Source organism: Prunus persica, chromosome G3 (genome assembly GCF_000346465.2).
Source record: "Prunus persica cultivar Lovell chromosome G3, Prunus_persica_NCBIv2, whole genome shotgun sequence".
Taxonomy (NCBI): domain Eukaryota; kingdom Viridiplantae; phylum Streptophyta; class Magnoliopsida; order Rosales; family Rosaceae; genus Prunus; species Prunus persica.
In genome coordinates this window covers 26,196,915-26,214,480 of record NC_034011.1, presented here as the reverse complement: position 1 = coordinate 26,214,480, position 17,566 = coordinate 26,196,915, and the positions used below count along the sequence as shown (strand labels likewise).

Genomic DNA, 17,566 nt, shown 5'->3' with positions numbered 1-17,566 from the left:
TACAGTGCATTCAAACATAATCCTTTTTTTTTTCTTTTTTTTTTTTTGGACTGATCATAGTTTTACACCTTTCTAGTTGAGTTCAAAAACAGTAGAAGAAGCAGGCAGGAGATATAACAGATTACATGGATCAATTAAAATGATAATGACAATAGAATCACAAAACATAGACAATAAATATAAACAATAAGTTCCAAATTACATAATACAACAGAAAATCTCTTTCTTTTTTTTTTTTCTTTTTTTTGGGTTACTACCATGCTTTTCAAGTAGTATGGGAGCATCTCATGAGATGCTTTGACCTGCCATACAAGGAACAAACCACACTGATTACAAAAACCGTCTTAACTTATTCACTAATACACAGCACCAACTGTAATTAATACAACAATCAACCCAACTTAGGCACCTTCCAAGGTGCAGTAATAACACTAGGAGGAGCCAAGATAACGAGAGGAACACGAATTGTAGGCATAATTTTTAGTTCATCGGTCTGAGCTCTCAATGCTAATCTAACTTAGTAGACAGCTGAATGATTCTGATATATAACTCCATGGCTACATGCCTTGGCACTTCAAAAGCTCGGAGAACTTGCTGAGGGCAAGGGGAAAATCCGTGCATCTCCAAAAGCAAATGAAATTTCCTTGTTGCCATTGAAGAATATGCAGGAAAAAATGCCATTTAAATGGACTCTGGGATTGTACAAAATTGGGAATTCCATGTTATTCCCGGAAGCTCTTCCATCATCGCTCATAACCTGTCTAGCCATCCAAGTAAACTGTCTTGGGAACAAAACTGCAAATCCTGCATTATATATAAATGGGAGTTTTAGATACAATATTTCTTCAGAAAACTAACAAAGCAGATGAAGAAAATAGTAAGCAGGAAACTTACAGCAAGCTGGAAATCTGGTGGAGTGCCAAGATCAATGTTCTCAAGGTCACCAATTCCACATGATGTGCTGCTATTTCCAGTCACCCCGTATATATTGCTTGGAAAGTCAGTGCTAGATATGCCATCTGCAAACGAACCATTTAGAAGAGTGGAAGAATCAAAAGTCTCCTTGCATAACAAGGTGTCCTCCAAGCAATCTAAATCACAGTTTTCATCAGCCTGAGATTCGCCTGCCAACCAGGTAGTGTCCCCTATATTGTCCCCAAACTGAGTACCAGGCACAAGCTCTGCTTCCTATTCCACAAAATAGATTTGTAAGGATCCAACACACTAAAGGATTTTGGGAACAAAACAAAAATTGTAGAGTTCCATCTTACTTTCCACAGCTTAGAAAATGGGCTATTTGCCTTGGCTGGAATTTGAAACTAGTTCTATGAGTTTTCATATTCTCTTTTCTGTTTACAGCAGTACGGTTCTTTTTTCTTTTTAATTTTCTATATGCGTTATTCACTTCTTTGCCTTTTCATAGACAGGATCTTGGTAAAAAGTTAGCCAATGAGGTATATAAAAGATCACTGACACACAGCACAATGATGCATACAAAAGTTGACCAACCTTGGCAGATGAGTCTAACACATCTTCATCAGGAACATCATCACACCCAACAGATTTCCCTGGTCTAGGTGGATTTGGAGCACTTGTTATGGGGGTCCTTGGACTAGTTCCAAGTGCATTGACATCGTCTTCAATGACCAAATTGTTATCATTCGTTTCTGACTGCTTATGCTGTTGGTAGAATATCTTTGAAACCACATATTCACCTTCTTTCTCACCATCTTCAGTTCCCAGGTGATACTGATGCATCACCCAGTTAGACTTATCTGCTTTGGAGCCTTTCTTTGAACTTTTGTATAGGACCATGATCTTCTTACAGCCCTTCTGAACTCCATTTTCCATTATAGGCTTGGTCTTACCTGTTTTGTGCCAGCGGACATGCTCTGCAGCCAAGCTACGATGACAGTCAACCTTGCGGCGCTTCCGGTGACCGGTAGCATATGCATTAATTGTTTTATGGAAGAAATGGAAGCTGCTTCCATCATTCTTTGAACCTGAAATAAAACCGAGTACAATGATCTTAACCATAGTTCAATTGATTCTAATTCTATGAATATGCGCCTAAACCAAAAAAGTTTTCCATACATAATGAAATTTGAAACTAATAAGAGAAGCACAATGTATGAGAACAAAGAGGGCAACTGTGTTACTCTCATTAAGTTCCATCCTTTACACGAAAGAGGGAAGAAAAAGTTCCAAGTATTCTTTCAATTTGGTCCAGTTGTCAGTTGATAACATTTTTCAGTACCAGCACTAGTGTAAAGATGAGAACATGGAATCAGAAATGTGAAGCTTGGGAGCTCCTTACCAGGAAGGTTTGCCGGATGATCGTAGTAAATTCCATTGTCCCCAGCAAGTGTTGGGATGAACTCATCGATAAACATGTGCGGTTTTGAGTTTCCAACACCACACTTAGCTGCCAAGTGTTCTAGGAGTTCAGCATCAGATGGATCAAACTTCACACCAGCTGGCAAGCCCGGCCATTCTGATAAAACCTACACAAGTGGAGTTCCAGAAGATACACTTTCAAGAGGACGGAACAGCTTGCATCAATAGGTGTCCAAGCACTTCAATAAATAAAAGCTAACACCTTTGCCTATAAACTTATGCTCAAAGCAATTTCTAATTTATTGAAAGATGAAATTCAGATGAAATTCATTGTTAAAAGAAATGGTACTTGAAAGAGATTTTTTGGAGATATACAGGACTGTCTGTTTTGATATGAAAAACAACAGATTCATCCTTTCATGCATATTTAGTCTTGTAATCCCAGCAAGATAATCATATTTAAAGAAGAAAGAACAAGATAATCATTTGAATACTGAATAGAACTGAAATTCCAGCTTACATCACTGTTATCTATAACAAAATGGCAATTTGGGCAATCACGATTTGCCCCACAGTCTTTGATTTGATAAGCAGACGATAGAGCAGCATTTTTCACTTTGTTTGCCAGTCCTCTACTGTTAATCAGCCAAGCCCTACAAAAACAATGAATATGCTGTGAGCCAAAAATTTCATAACAGGAACCATTTTTAGCTAGAAAGCTAAAGAAGCTGTGACCAACACTTAAAAAGCTTTTCAAAATGTAAGCTTTAAATGAAAGATTTACTTGGAAACTTTGTACATCATCCACTCCAGAGTAGGAAAAAACCTTAAATTCATCCCGAAACTTTCTACATCGTCCATTACACTTAAAAAGGTGAAAAAGGAGAAAGCTGATATGCGTCTCTCAGAAAAGAAAAAAAAAACCCAAATTGACATGAAAAATGAACAAAACCACTGAACCAAGCGTCTGCATATGTCATATTTCATTCAACAATAAAAATGTTTCCTTTTTTACCGTACATTAGAGAAAAAAGAACACTTGACACGAGCACATCTATCTCAAATCAGGAAACTCCCATGAAGTAAAAATCTAGACGGAGATAGAAAGAATCTTCCTCTCAAATGGGTTTCCCTTAAAATCGCCACAAATGAAACCCAGGCGCTAAATTTCAGTCCAAATCCAGCATTTGAACACTTAAAAAGAAAACAAATTGGGGCACCGTCTTTTTATCCGAACCAAACCCAGAAACTAAAACCGAGTGAGAAAAGGAAGAAAGACAGAAGATCACATAGGTTGAAGAAGATGGCTATTTTCGTATTGAGGTTTCTCAGTCTCCAATCAAGAATGTGATGAAAACAAAAGCCTTAAAATTCGTTCATTTTATTAAATTATATCCGTTTATATTCTCCTCAGTCTGAGTCGAGGGCTCTAACCTTGCCATTTCTTCGAAGTTGTGGACGATGTTACTACGAAGCACATTAACGGAGAGAGAGGAGAGATATAGAGACACAAAATAGAGCTTTGTGTGTTTTTATAGCAAAACCCCGACCGCTTCTCCACCCGACTAAGTTAAAGTGGAGGAGAGAGAGTGTGTGAGCGGGAAAACCCAGCTTCGGAGCCTACGAGTCGTTGGGAGGAGACCTGGAGACCGAGCCTTAGGTTCGGGTGTAGAATCTTTCGTTGCCGAGGCCTTCCGCTAAGGAGCTTTCTTGCGGAAGGGGTATACTGGTAGGGCCCACGGTTGACGGAAGTCGTTCCGAGGCTTTGGTTCGGTCAACGAAGCTGAGTTATTTGTCGAGTAAATGACCAGCTTCAGGAGCTTCGAAAACCGTGTAAAGTGCCATTATGGTAAATTTGTGTCGGATATGATGACAGGACTACCGTGCTCCCCAAGCTAAACAAGGAAACGTTTTGGGACTTTTGTGAATTGGCTCTTTTGCCCCTCTTCTTATTTCCTGTAAGGACTACATTCGATGTGACTCTTTGTCTTTTCCTTCGTTTTAATAATGTTTATGTGGTAAGTCGCTTGATGCGAATATGTATGTTATTAACAAAACGCTAACATCAACATGTCGTTGTAGTATAGTGGTAAGTATTCCCGCCTGTCACGCGGGTGACCCGGGTTCGATCCCCGGCAACGGCGCGCTTACGTTTTTTTGTAAGATTTTTATTTTTTGACGGAAAGCGCTTGGCCTATTGCCCTTCATAAAAGACTGATGATATTATGATATCAAATTGTAGAGGTGTAAAACAAAACAAATTTCAACTCAAAGATCTCACATAATCATTTCAACACAAATATCTCACACAATCATTTCAACATGAAGATACATCCAGAAACAATCAACTTTATTAGACTGCTAAGAAAAAGAAAAGGCAACAAATACATTATTTGTTACAGAGTTTGAATGTCAACGGTCGTAGAGATTGAGATTATGATATGCTAAAAAGAGATTTCTTGAATAGGAGCAAAGGCTTTTGGATGAACCCCTTCTTTTTACAATGTCACTACATCACAGCAGCCCCAACTCCAGAACTCTAAATTCCTTTTGATTTCATCTCCTTCAGACCAAACTAAAGTCAAGGCCTATCCCAACAATTTGACACTAACATCAGATGGCAGGGCAAGGCAGCTTCCTTTGGCAAACTTACCCCCTAAGACTAGTAGTTTAGTAATATTTAAGGGCATGATTTTATTGAGCTTTCCTAAGAGTAATATGGGAAACCTCCGAAGCCAAGATTATGGCTTTAGAGGATCAATAACACTGGCTAAAGCAGAAGGAAAAACCTTTAGGCTTCTCTTCCACGTCGATTTTAGGGGTTTCACCTGAGTCATCGTGCGTAGTCATCAAAGAACTAGTACCAGGTGATTCTGGCGGCAGTACAGCGTTCTCAGATCTGAATATCCGTTGGGGGATAGCAGGTTCCGGTGCTGAAATAGTAGAAAGATAATGCAGCAGCATCTGTATAATTTGGGTAAAGTTGGGCCGATCATTTGGATCCTCTTTCCAACATGAAGTTACGATCAAAGCCAAATCCTCAGGAAGGTTTTCAGCACTGGGCCTCACATTCTGAGACAATAAGTATAACCTCAGATTATGATGTCAAAGAAGCACTAAGCTATGAATAAGGCGATTTTGTTACCTTAAAAGCAGCTGCATATGCCGCCTGTAGATTCGACATGCCTTCAAAAGGCAGCTTATTATGGATGAGTTCCCACAATACAATTGCAAAGCTGTAAGCATCCACCTTATGATTGTAATGCTTCTTCTCTCCATGTCGTAATGTAACTGTGCTGTAAAGCTACCACCAAATAGAAAGGGAGATAATTAGTTTTCTGATACAAATGACACACTCGCAACACACATACATAAGAAACAAATTTTGAACTTTAAAATGATAAAATACCGTACCTCAGGAGCCATCCACCGATATGTCCCAGTTTCGGCGGTCATCATCTCTGTCAACGACTCTTCTCTTGCTAAGCCAAAATCCGCAAGTTTAACTGTTTTATGGTCTGCAGTCAAGATCAAATTCTCTGGGAAAAGGACAGTACAAAAGTTTGAGATTGTGGAACAAACACAGTTTTCAGGAATTAATTTTGCCCTGCCAATAGTTACATGTCTCTATCCGTTTCCCTAAGGCCATCCACTCATTTAAGCATTAGCATTAGCTGCATCGCAACTACCTATGTGCCTGGGAAGTCAGAATTTACCCAGGGAGGTTGGAAAAGCCAAATAAATAAGAATTAGGAGAAACAAAGCAATTGCTTTGATCACCCTGAAGTTAATTCTGGTACACAAGCAAGAAGTCTTCAATTATGTTGAATACCAAATTATCAGCTACCTAATGCTAAATAAAATCCTTCAGACATGCTCACAATGGACTTCACTAAACCTTCTTACAGTTAAAGCTACTATGTTAAACAATGAACCTAACCATATACCAGGTTTCAGGTCCCGGTGAATGATTCCATGGGAGTGTAAGCATTCCATAGCACGGGCAATATCAAGTGCAAACCCAACTGCCACGCATATGTCCAAGCACCTTGGCCGCATACTGAACAAGTATTTGCGCAAAGTCCCGCCCAGAAGAAGCTCAGTCACTATGACCATGACAGGTTCTTTGCAGGCACCAATGAACTGGTAATACGCAATTACAGAAGCCCCATCAGATATTGCAAATATGCCAATTTATCATGCAGAAGTACTTATTGAAAATTAGACGACCTTTACTAAATTTTTGTGCTGCACTTTGGACAGCATTGCCACTTCCCTTGCAAACCGTGATTCTCTCTTGGCAATCTCCTCTGGAGTTTCTCCTCTATGAACAATTTTTACAGCAACAGTTTGATTCTTATATCTGGAACAAATAACAACAACAAACCAGCAGATTAAGATCACAACAAAACATCATCACTGTAATTCAACACTAAAAAACGGCTGTACATCCAATACATTAACCGGCGCCCAGGAAAAAAAAAAACTATATAAAAAAAAGGACCTGACCCGCCTAGGCGCCTACCCCTAACGATTAGGGGTAAATCGTCGCGGTTTCCTCCCGCCTAGCGCCTAGGCCGATTTTTCGAACACGACAAATATCCCGTAATTGCAGGACACTAAAGCTGGGATTAAGAAAGATGAGAATGCAAAGTTTTGATCTTTAATTATGTTCTATCCCCACTCACCAACCCCCGTCCCACAAAACAGAAGTGAGAAGAGGTACAACCGTAGAACTGAGCTTTGGGAATTGGAGAAACATTTGGGTTTATGAATCTGAGCATGCTGATCAATTGCACTCAGTGGTGATGGTGGACCTGGTGGATGAGGTATCATATAACTTTTGAACTCCAATCAATTTTGCATTTTATATTTGCTCAGGATCTAAACTTTGTGTATGTGAACCAAAAAGAAAATTCATATACTAGATAATCAATGGCTGAGCTGAACTTGAAAGATGAGAATCTAGACACAAACAGAGACTAGTAGTACTGAGGTTGACTTACTTTCCTTCGTACACTTTGGCATGCGCGCCCTCCCCAATCCTCGGCCCAACAAAAAGAAGCTTTGGATCGATCAGCCACTTGGCATCCAAATTGAAATCCCCAACTGAATAAACCCCATTACCAGATCCCATATTTTCTCTATAAATTCTTGAAAACAAGAGCTGAACCTACTAGCTGCATATACTGACTAACCAAAACAAAGCATACCCTTTTTTTTCTGTTTGTCTCCTACATTTGAAGTAAAGGTGGAAGCTTTGGTCAGCTTAAAAATGGAAAAAAAAAACAAAAACAAAAAGTATTAAAATAAGTATACTTTCTGTGATTGAAGTGGGAGAAAGATAGAGAGAGTTAGATGATAAAACTATAATAAAAGGACATGCTTGGTTCTGTTGTGTAGGGATAGGCCATAATAGCAGGTTTCAGAAAACAGACACATCCCCAAAATCACGCTTGTAGATCCAATCCAACAAAATCTAATGCCTGCCTTTGTTTGGGAGGCAAAGAATAAAAACCCAGAGGCACCCACCAACAACCAAGAATTTAAAAATGAAGTTTGATGGGAGCTCTGTCAGTAGAGAGGATTATATTTATTATTTTGGGGAACTGGGAAACTGGCAAAGAAACAAGGATGGCAAAGTAGCAAAGCAAATAGACTTAGAGCAGAGCAGAGGAGAGAAGGGCTGAAACTGAAAGACCCAGGTTGAGGTTGGGGTTGAGATTTGGAAGTTTGGTGAAGAAGGTGATGTTGGATGGATGGCAGGTAAGTAGGGTTGAGATTAATTTATTAGTCTTCTCCGCGTATGGAATTTACCGTCCTGTCTTCTCGATCCAGAGATAAACTTATGTCTCTGTCGGAGGAGAATAGTATGCTTCCTTTTCTTCCTCTTTTTTTTTTCTTCTTTTTAAAAAGAAATAATAATAATAATAATAATAAATTATACACTATGAATGAATCAAGATGAAAGAGATGCGAGTGAAGAAAAGAAGATTATGTTAATTCATTGATTGATTAATATATCGTCAACATGCAAGTAAAGTAAATAAAGTTGATGAAGGTTTTCGTGTGCATGCCATTTGATTTGAGGATTAAGAATGATTAGGAAATAATACAATATAATAATACACCTGCTTCTAGAAAGTACCCTTCGGTAGCTACTAGCCAAAACTCATCACAATAATTTGAGGCTTACCAATGTCTTATTGGAGAGTAATACTTATTTTGGCGTTTCTGAAACTTGAAGACGACAATATGATAGAGTTAGGGTTAATAAGTTGAGGCAATAGACGTGAATTTTTTGGTCCCAACAATCATATCATATTATCATATTGAATCGTATGGTGCCACAGCCACAAGATCAAAGATTTTTATGAGCTCTCCGTTTCATCATTATTACGATGAAAAGTTGATGAAACTTGAACAAATAAAAAATCGATATACAATGTCGAGTAGGATTAGCACAGTGGTTTGTCCCTCCACCTTCCCCCCGCTTGGCAACCAGAATTGAAATCCAGAGTTTCTTTCCTCCCAGTGTAACAATATAAATCGATATACAATAAAGGCATCATCACGGCTTTTATAAAACAACCGAAATCAAAAAATATATATTAATATTTTTAAAATCAAGAAAATAAACTGAAATATTATTTTCAACATTGTCATCATCATATAGACCTGTAAGCGATATGTAGAAATGAAAGCACATATCACAACAAATTACCTAAATGCAAATAGGAAGCATTTGGCTTGGTTGTATTATCTTATCTTAAAAGGACAAAGCAAGGGAACAGAACATCTTAAACCAAGGAAACAGAGAGAAAGTATCGGCTGAGTGTTGACAGAGAGTTGCAAATACATGACTATGTGACATCGTCTTCAAAGAGGTTTTGTAGTAACCTCTATTACAGAATTGTTGAGAGGGAAAAACACACAATCAAACAAATAGCAGTATCTTGATCAGCTCTTAGAAACTAAAGCTGGCTAAAAGAATCATCAAATTCTACAGTACATGCCAACTGGTTTACAACTTCATCTTCAACCAAAAAAGTAGGCAACAAGGACCATGAACTGACTTAACACAAACACATAGCCTTCCATCTCAGCGGCGCTTATATAAACAAGGTTTCAGCTCAGGCCACTCAACCTCCTTTTTCTTTGAACTTTGCTCCTCCTAGAGAAGAAAAGATGTATAGATGGCTAGTAAAAATTCAACCTTATGGGACTTATTTAGAAACATATAATTGAGGTACAAATTGTAGGACTTCATTTGTTCTACCAAAATCTAACCTTTTTCTTGAAGTAAAACAATATAAACATCTTGTTTGAGAAATCCTGCAAACAATACACATTGATTAGCAGAAACAATATTTATTGACCCATCCGAATGGGAGGAACATAAAAGGATACCTTTGACACAGAGGTAAATCCTAGATCACAGACGGCTTTTGTAAATGTCTTTGGGTCAGCTCCTCCAGTTGTTGAATCAAATCTGCTCTTCACTTCTGCTATCAAAAGCCAACCACTATGGAAAACAACCAATCAGTTGGGCCAGAATATCAGTAGAACAAGAGAATCAAAAAATTTCAAAAGAATATAGTGTGCAGCAGACCTTGGCTTAAGAATTCTGTGCGCTTCACGGAGGTAACTTGGGAAATTAGTCCCCATCAATGAAAGGCAGAAGACAGCAACATCTACAGATGAAGAGCCAAGCGGAGTCTGCAAGTAATTGATGGATAAGTTTAAACCATAATTCCACTTAGATATTTAAAAAACGCAGCTTGGTTGTTTTGACCCTAGAAATACTGTCATCTGAAAATAGTTTAGGAGCCAGAAAACCTTTTATAATTAATGCAAAAGTATATTTAAAAAAAAAATAAAACGTATCACTCAACTTAAAGCTCAAAAGAAAGCACATACATTTGACATGTCACAGGAAATTACTGAAGGATCCTTGGAGATGAGATCAAAGGAGAAGACTTTATTCTTCACATTTTTTGCAAGGCGTGCATCCCCTGGAATACAACGTAAAAAATTACAAAATGTAGCCACCAAATGAATGTCTACAAAGAGTTGACATGTGACACTAAATAAACAATCAGTAAACTTCACTGTAACAGTGAAAATAGAGCCAATTAAACTCTCACCACATCCAAAATCAGCCACGACCAGAGAAGGACTGTGATCTTTTAGCCATTTTATGATTATATTAACTGGAAGCTCAGGCCAATGTGACATTTGCTCTTGATATCCTGAATGGTACTGGCCAATTAAGTAGATAAGTACGTGAAATCTTTAGGCAAACTTCATCATCCCATATATGAGAGAATGCACAGTAAATGTTGTGGTTGAAAATAAAAGTATAAAACCCAGAAGGAAGACAGAAGCTCAAAATGAGTTCTTTATTTAGAAGAAATCTTACTGTATCAAACAATGTTGGATCGTCATTGAAATACTCAAGCGCCTCTTTTCCACTAAAAATAGGGAAAATAACATCATGTTTTGTTCAAATTATATTGAAGTCTGCAAAAGTGAAATTTTTTCATATATGGAATTAAGCCAAACATTCATTGATCTAAGAAATGTGGGATACACTAGAAAATATATTTATATACACACACAATCAATGTGAATTTCGATAGCATTTGACAATCTAATCACAGCCTTATGTTTCGTTAATTTGCTGAAAAACAATGACAATGGTTATAAAAGTTAGAAATCATAATGAACGATGAGACATCTACTAAACTGAGCTAAGCAACTATTTGGGTTCAGTAGACAAGGCTTCAAATCAGAATTCTAAAGATAAAAAGGACCAGACAAGTAGGGAGTAGTGAGTATTAATTTACGTGCAAGTGTAGAGCTTCTCGTTGATCATCCTGAAATGCCCTCCTGACAGCTTCGCTTTCATCTGCATACCAAACCCACCACTCCACTCAATAATTTATCATTTCCCATTAACATCAAAGAAACTAAATAGAATATAAAACACATAATAAAAATTATTTTCACAATTTAATTCCTTTTAGTAAAGATACAGACCTTAGCGAGAAAGCTAGAGGAATTTGAGAGCTGTCCCTGCGATTTTATGCGCTTAGCAGAAGCAGAAGTTTTTGTACTTTCTTCTTCGTCTTCATCGATTCTTTCTGCGGCGGAAGCACTTTCCTTTTCGCTAGAAAGCTTAAGCTTTTCATTTTGAGCTCTGTCGCGACGCCTCGCCCTTTTCCGCTTTTTGCTTGATTCCTTATCATTCATTGCTTCTGTTGCGCCTCAAACTCTTCTTCCTCGTTTCTTCTCCTTCTTTCGCAAAAACCCTTCTGCAAATTATGCTTTCGCGCTTTCTTCTGGGCTCATAAAGGAAGATTCAACAAGTCAAGGCCTGTGTTTTCTGACCAAAAAAGAAAAAGGCCTGTGTTTAATGGGCCTACAAAATCAGGTGAAGGCAGTCACAGGCCCGGCCGAATTAGAAAGCCGAGTTCCGATTCTCCATCAATCTCATCCAGCCAATCCCAAGATATTAGACAAAAAAACAAAACAAAACGGGTATAGCCGCGCGGCTATACTATTTATAATTTAAAAAAGGACTCTACTAGCGATACGGCGCCCACGTGTCAAAATAGGTGTAGCCGGGCGGCTATACTATTTTTAGGAATCATTAATAAAATCGAGTCTTACCGACCGGCTATACTGGTTTTAAAAAAAAAGGAAGTATAGCCGTCCGGCTATACTTAAAAAAAGAGAATCCACAGCGTTTGGGCGGCCACGTGTCAAAATAGTATAGCCGAGCGGCATACTATAAAATAAAAAACCGAGTATAGCCGCGCGGCTGTACTATTTAATAAAAGTACGCGCCACGTGTCAAAATAGGTATAGCCGCACGGCTATACTATAACCACCTGGCTATACAATTTTTTTTTTGAAAAAGAAAAAACTGCATATAGCCGCACAGCTATACTATTTGTATAGCCCACGTGTCAAAATAAGTATCAATAATTGGATCATTGCAAATTCTTGGGGGTGCACGAGAGAAGAGCGGCATACTATAAAATAAAAAACCGAGTATAGCCGCGCGGCTGTACTATTATAAAAGTACGCGCCACGTGTCAAAATAGGTATAGCCGCACGGCTATACTATTTTTAGAATCATTACTAAAACCGACTATAGCCACCCGGCTATACAATTTTTTTTTAAAAAAGAAAAAACTGCGTATAGCCGCACAACTATACTATTTGTATAGCCCACGTGTCAAAATAAGTATCAATAATTGGATCATTGCAAATTGTTGCGGGTGCGCGAGAGAAGAATTGAAAAGGAGAATTACCAAAAAGGAGACGATTCAAAATGGAAGTTCCAGCCTCCATGGTTAAACGTTGGCTGATTGGTCCAATTTGTCTGTTGTTAAAACCAACGCAAGGCAATGAGATATAGAACTAAAATTCAATGCCTTTAAAAATAAAATAAAAATGTTGGGACATGGGAATGGGAGCGCAGAAAATAAAAGATCAACCAATTAGCAATAAGTAAACAAGCAGATCATGACAGACAGACAAATTTATCGTAGTTCTGCTATGCCAAAACAGCAGCTGCAAAGCTCAATCTGATGGGGGAACAATTCTTCATTACCTCAAAATAAGCCAAAACAGCTCTTTATATGCATGGCACCCTTGCTCATTTGAGCGGACTGAAATTAAAAACACGCCTAGAAGAACCAAAATACGCTTGCCAGCAAACAACCACCTGCAATAAATTTTTCCCATGACGATTTAAGCATTAAATGAAGCCCTTTAATTCTCCATTTAACCAACTACCAACAATGAGCCTTCCTCCATTAAGGAGGGATTTTCCAACACTATCAGTTACTTGCTATATAAAGCCAGCCCTACTGAGTACTGACTACATTCACTACAAATTTGCAAAACCAAGAAACTCCCTCTCTTCTTAGTTTCTTCTTGTGCAAGGTACAACTCATTCAGTTGAAGAATGGCAGCTATTGTTGGTCTTGGGGGTGTCACTGCCAAGGCTGAGAACCGGACAGGAGGAGGAGGCAAAAAAGGAGGAGGTGGCAGTTGAGATTGAACCCAAGACTGGGGTCTCCTTTCCATTTAAACTGGATGATGGGAAACAGTTGGGTTGTGTTGGTCTGAGGAAGAAATCCATGCTTGGCATAGGCATCAAGATTTATGGATTCGGTATGATTTCTTAATTCAAAGACTTACATAGCTCCAATTCAAAATGTACTCTCCATTTCCATTCTCCAATTTGCAGGGATTTATGCAGACAATGAGAAGCTGAGAGAACTTCTCAAGTTGAAAATTGGGAAGGCCCCAGCAAAACCCACGAAGGATATGTATCAGTTGGTGATTGACAGTGATGCCGAGATGATGGTCAGGTTAGTGATCGTATTTTCCAGCCTCACCATGAACATGGTAAGAAAGAATTTTGATGAAGGTCTTGGAGCATCAATCAAGAAACTTACTGGTGGCAAGAAGAACGAGGCACTCGCAAATAAGTAGAGTACTAACCCTTACTTATCACTACATTTACATTTCCACTACTCAGGTACCAGTAAATGCTATCTCAAACTCTGTTTTAATCCGTTGCTCATAGGGTAATGGGACAAGCATCAGATGACATTAAGCTAACCTCTGGTTCTGTGATTGAGATTTCTCGGCTTCCGGGAAACATTCTCCAAACCAAAGGTGATAATTCAAAGACACTGATATGTATTTAAATTGTTATCAACACACTTGAGAAGAACACAACATTAACAAAAAGCTGCGTGCTTTTGGGTGCAGTGATTGGTGAGGTGGTCAGCAAGGTTGAGAGTGAACTCTTGTGCAGGGCCTATGTGAACATGTATCTGGGAGACGATCCCTTGGACAAGGATACCCAGGAGAAGTTCGGAATGTCCCTGCCTTCACTCTTCTAAGCACCAAAAACATATAAGATTCTACCACCTAGTGACTGAGAAATTACTCAATAAGGGAAGCAAAGAGAATGTTTCTTATTTCTTTCATAGAACTAAAGTGTTTTGAGTTCATATTCCTCTTGTTTTTGTTTATGGTTCCTGGAGAGGAAAATAAAGATAAATGAAATAAAAAGAAACTACGGCACCATGAATCTCATTCGCTTGGCAACATTTTAATACAAATCACATATTCTTTACCACCAGCGGCAACATAAAGGAAAAAATTCCTGTTGCCAATTTGTGACAATGAGACCCTGCAATGATATTCTCACATTTTACATGCAGCTAGTTCTGTCTTGCTCCAAGAAAACCTAAAGTACATCAACAAGGATAATACATGAACAAACCAAGAGGATGTTCACTTACATAAATTACAATAAGACCTCCATTTACTCCACATAATTGGTTAGTGAAAGCCATGAAGCACCTTGCGAGGATCCAACTGCCCACTGCAATAGCTTGATGAAACAGTAGAGAGTTCTTGACGGCCTTTCCACTCTTCGAAAGGCTTCAACACAATTGGGGTTTCGATGGCTGCAGAATCTACACATAACATGGTTTTGTAGTCCTCAACCCCCAAATCAGGGACAGTCTTGGTCTTTTTGTCCCAAGGGTTCCAGACAACTGCAAATCACACGATTTTCCAGCATAAAAGTGAGAAACTATCATTTCAACAAAACGGAAAAGTAATAATTTATAACAATAATCAAAGATCATAAGAACCTGCATCTGGCATGCCATCCTTCCGCAGAACAAACGTTCTCTTCTTCTCATGGTCTATCATGGCTATCTTAGTTGGGGTGTCCAAATACACTCTGTTGACCTGAAGAGGAACAAAAAATTGAGAAAACAGAAACACATAACTTATTGAGTTGCCACCAATTCATAAATATGCTGCTTTTATAATTAAAACAAAAGAAAATAGAGGAACCTCGCCATCAAAGGTAATAGCATCTGCCTGCTCCGTGAACCTTTCTCTACGCGCCAGATTGTCGAAATAATCAAGTGTCTCCAAGCCCTCAACACGCACTTCACTGCAAATTAAACAGCATCATGCAACCTCTCTGAAAAGCATAACATGCAATTTCTTCCAAGCTCAGCTACTAATAAAAATAAAATACAGACTCAACATACAAGTATGTTTTTGATAACATGAACAGTACTTTGAGGAACCTTGCAAAATTCAATCTTAGACCTACAAAGGTAGTTAAACAATAACTTCTATTTTTACAAGGCTCACCTGATATCTGATACAGACAAGTAGTTACTCAGGGCAAAGGTAAAGGAGAACGCCTTGCTATCCGTATTTCTAACACGGGGAATCAAAGTGAGCTTGCCAGCACTGAGAGAAATACGAAGCCGCAACTCAAAGCTTAAACAATCCACCAGAAAAAGGATTCACATGATTAGAGAAGTGATGATGCACTTCTGCGTAAATCATATCTAATTAAATGATCAGGGTTCTGAGAGCATACCTACGTGGCCAGGTCTTCAGATCCTCTTCAGCAGACTTCAAGATCAAATCCACTGATGACTGATTGTTAGTTGGAGGCAAAGGTGAGGGGTCATTATCTAGTGACCACAATCTGTTCCTTGCGAATCCGTGCTGCTCCAGTGAACCAAGATTTCCAAACTGCAAGAAGCAGTATACAGAATGCTCAATCAGAACAAGAACAGAATCTTAACATGCTTGTAGTAGTTTCTCACTGTCCAACCTGTGGAAAGCAGACAGGTATGCCTCCCCTGATGGCTTTAGTTGGTTTCCAAATAGCCTGCACAGGAACAAAAGGAATGGTTAGAGTTGTTGCTTTGGCTATGAAATTAACTTTTACAAGGGCTACTTTAGTCCTTAAATTGAAACAGTCTCAAACAAACATATTTGTGAGGAAATTTTGAGTTGTTTGTATACCTTGCTACTCATAAAGAGCAGTTCTTCTCGTCTTTCGTTCTTCCACGAAACAACCTGCCCACCGTACAGAAGCACCTGCAAACCATTCGATATCAAACAGTTGGTCACCACACTTTGCAGAGAAGAAAACTGAGAATATCTGATAGACACCCCAATTAAAATACTCTTGTTCATTAATTTGACACCCCTTTTACATCTATATCATGGAACAATGATAAAAATTTCAACTTTAGGCTATCAAATCTATAATCCGCCAACATGAACAAGGAAAATTACGAGTGCAGGGGCAGCAAAGCAAAGAGAACATAATAATTGATTGAAACCAACCAACCTCTGCTGAAGACCCAGTTGGCTCCGTGAGTATGATTCGGGAAAATCCATTACCATCATGTACTAAATTCAACGGCATCGTTCTAAGCCTAAACCTCTCTCTTACAGAAACCCAAAATAAAAGGATACATCAAGATTAGTCTTTGACAACCAGAACAGAGAACAATGTAAGAAAGACAAAATCTTTCCAAGAAAAACAATAAAGAACCAGAATGAACAAGCGTAACAAGAGATGGGTTAGCTTACGTTGATTGCTATTTTATATGGAATGTTATCGGCTTCTGAGTTTGAAGCAGAAGAAGAAGTAAGCCCAACTGTTTGTTGGGTTCGTAGAAAATCTTTGCTGCAATGTCACATGGCCATAGATACGATATAATAAAATGAATGATTTTATATCCGAGGGAAAGAGAAAGAGAAAGAGAGACAGTGAAGAGAAGGATATCCAAACAAAGAAAACCAAGTGTGCTTCGCTCTTTATCATCGGATGCTTTGGTGTCTGGTCCTTCCTTCCATCTCTTTCAGTTTTTTCGCAGTACTCGTGTGTTTCGCACTACAGATTCTTCGCGTGCACCTTCACTCTCTATTCTGCCACGTACCGTAAAGTTTTTGTTTTTGTTGAAAAACTATATGCATTAGTTTTTTTGGTTGCCAAAGTTAGGAAGAGGAGCATTATTAGGACCAAACCACTTATTAGGAAGGCAAATCACTTTTGGGGTTCTGATATTTTCTTACTTGTTTTGTGTATTATTTTAACGCGTGGCACTGCCAGGTGGAGCATTATATTATTAAGCTGTGACAAAACAAATATGTACAGGTGTGATTTAATAGGGTATTTCATAGGTCGGTTTGGGTTGACGCATGCTCGAGTAGGCAAGGACAAAAAAAAGGAAAGAAAATAAATAACGTGAGCTTTTGGCATACCTTTTAAACTTTGGGTATGCAACCTTTGCATGGAATTGAAAATGACCAACCAATGTTGGAGACGATTGCTGGGACCAAATAGACTACAAAACAGGTATAG

General features: G+C 38.5%; 5 protein-coding genes and 1 non-coding gene across 9 annotated transcripts; 2 read left to right on the top strand and 4 right to left on the bottom strand.

Annotated features, from left to right (window-relative positions):
- LOC18782294 (SUPPRESSOR OF GAMMA RESPONSE 1) lies at positions 23-3,881 on the bottom strand. Of its 3 annotated transcripts, none has more exons than XM_007215443.2 (6): positions 3,772-3,881; positions 2,858-2,990; positions 2,318-2,504; positions 1,510-2,003; positions 895-1,188; positions 23-804 (listed from the first exon to the last, which is right to left on the bottom strand). In XM_007215443.2, the coding sequence occupies exons 1-6, from the start codon at positions 3,777-3,779 to the stop codon at positions 751-753; spliced, it is 1,170 nt and encodes a 389-aa protein (XP_007215505.1). In that variant the 5' UTR covers positions 3,780-3,881; the 3' UTR covers positions 23-750. The 3 variants fall into 3 exon arrangements, with proteins under 3 accessions (XP_007215505.1, XP_020415308.1, XP_020415309.1); XM_020559719.1 differs by lacking the exon at positions 3,772-3,881 and adding an exon at positions 3,122-3,747; XM_020559720.1 differs by lacking the exon at positions 3,772-3,881 and adding an exon at positions 3,358-3,746.
- TRNAD-GUC lies at positions 4,410-4,481 on the top strand. The gene has a single exon. It is a non-coding gene; the product is annotated as a tRNA-Asp (tRNA).
- LOC18782488 (serine/threonine-protein kinase HT1) lies at positions 4,599-8,299 on the bottom strand. The gene is made up of 6 exons (XM_007215555.2): positions 7,344-8,299; positions 6,568-6,700; positions 6,285-6,480; positions 5,752-5,876; positions 5,483-5,641; positions 4,599-5,409 (listed from the first exon to the last, which is right to left on the bottom strand). The coding sequence occupies exons 1-6, from the start codon at positions 7,472-7,474 to the stop codon at positions 5,095-5,097; spliced, it is 1,059 nt and encodes a 352-aa protein (XP_007215617.1). The 5' UTR covers positions 7,475-8,299; the 3' UTR covers positions 4,599-5,094.
- Positions 9,063-11,693, bottom strand: LOC18783408 (ribosomal RNA-processing protein 8). The gene is made up of 9 exons (XM_007215764.2): positions 11,380-11,693; positions 11,187-11,248; positions 10,760-10,811; positions 10,485-10,599; positions 10,258-10,352; positions 9,950-10,056; positions 9,748-9,862; positions 9,628-9,672; positions 9,063-9,511 (listed from the first exon to the last, which is right to left on the bottom strand). Exons 1-9 carry the CDS (start codon positions 11,590-11,592, stop codon positions 9,440-9,442), a joined length of 876 nt encoding a protein of 291 aa, XP_007215826.2. The 5' UTR covers positions 11,593-11,693; the 3' UTR covers positions 9,063-9,439.
- LOC18782407 (fatty-acid-binding protein 1) lies at positions 12,680-14,314 on the top strand. The gene is made up of 5 exons (XM_007216702.2): positions 12,680-12,728; positions 13,297-13,527; positions 13,604-13,847; positions 13,946-14,037; positions 14,134-14,314. The coding sequence occupies exons 1-5, from the start codon at positions 12,680-12,682 to the stop codon at positions 14,265-14,267; spliced, it is 750 nt and encodes a 249-aa protein (XP_007216764.2). The 3' UTR covers positions 14,268-14,314.
- LOC18784256 (putative glucose-6-phosphate 1-epimerase) lies at positions 14,413-17,028 on the bottom strand. 2 transcript variants are annotated; one of them, XM_007215676.2, is made up of 9 exons: positions 16,792-17,028; positions 16,547-16,646; positions 16,216-16,290; positions 16,022-16,078; positions 15,782-15,939; positions 15,547-15,678; positions 15,238-15,340; positions 15,030-15,129; positions 14,413-14,930 (listed from the first exon to the last, which is right to left on the bottom strand). In XM_007215676.2, exons 2-9 carry the CDS (start codon positions 16,622-16,624, stop codon positions 14,713-14,715), a joined length of 921 nt encoding a protein of 306 aa, XP_007215738.1. In that variant the 5' UTR covers positions 16,625-16,646; positions 16,792-17,028; the 3' UTR covers positions 14,413-14,712. The 2 variants fall into 2 exon arrangements, with proteins under 2 accessions (XP_007215738.1, XP_020415173.1); XM_020559584.1 differs by lacking the exon at positions 16,792-17,028 and having other exon boundaries at positions 16,547-16,778.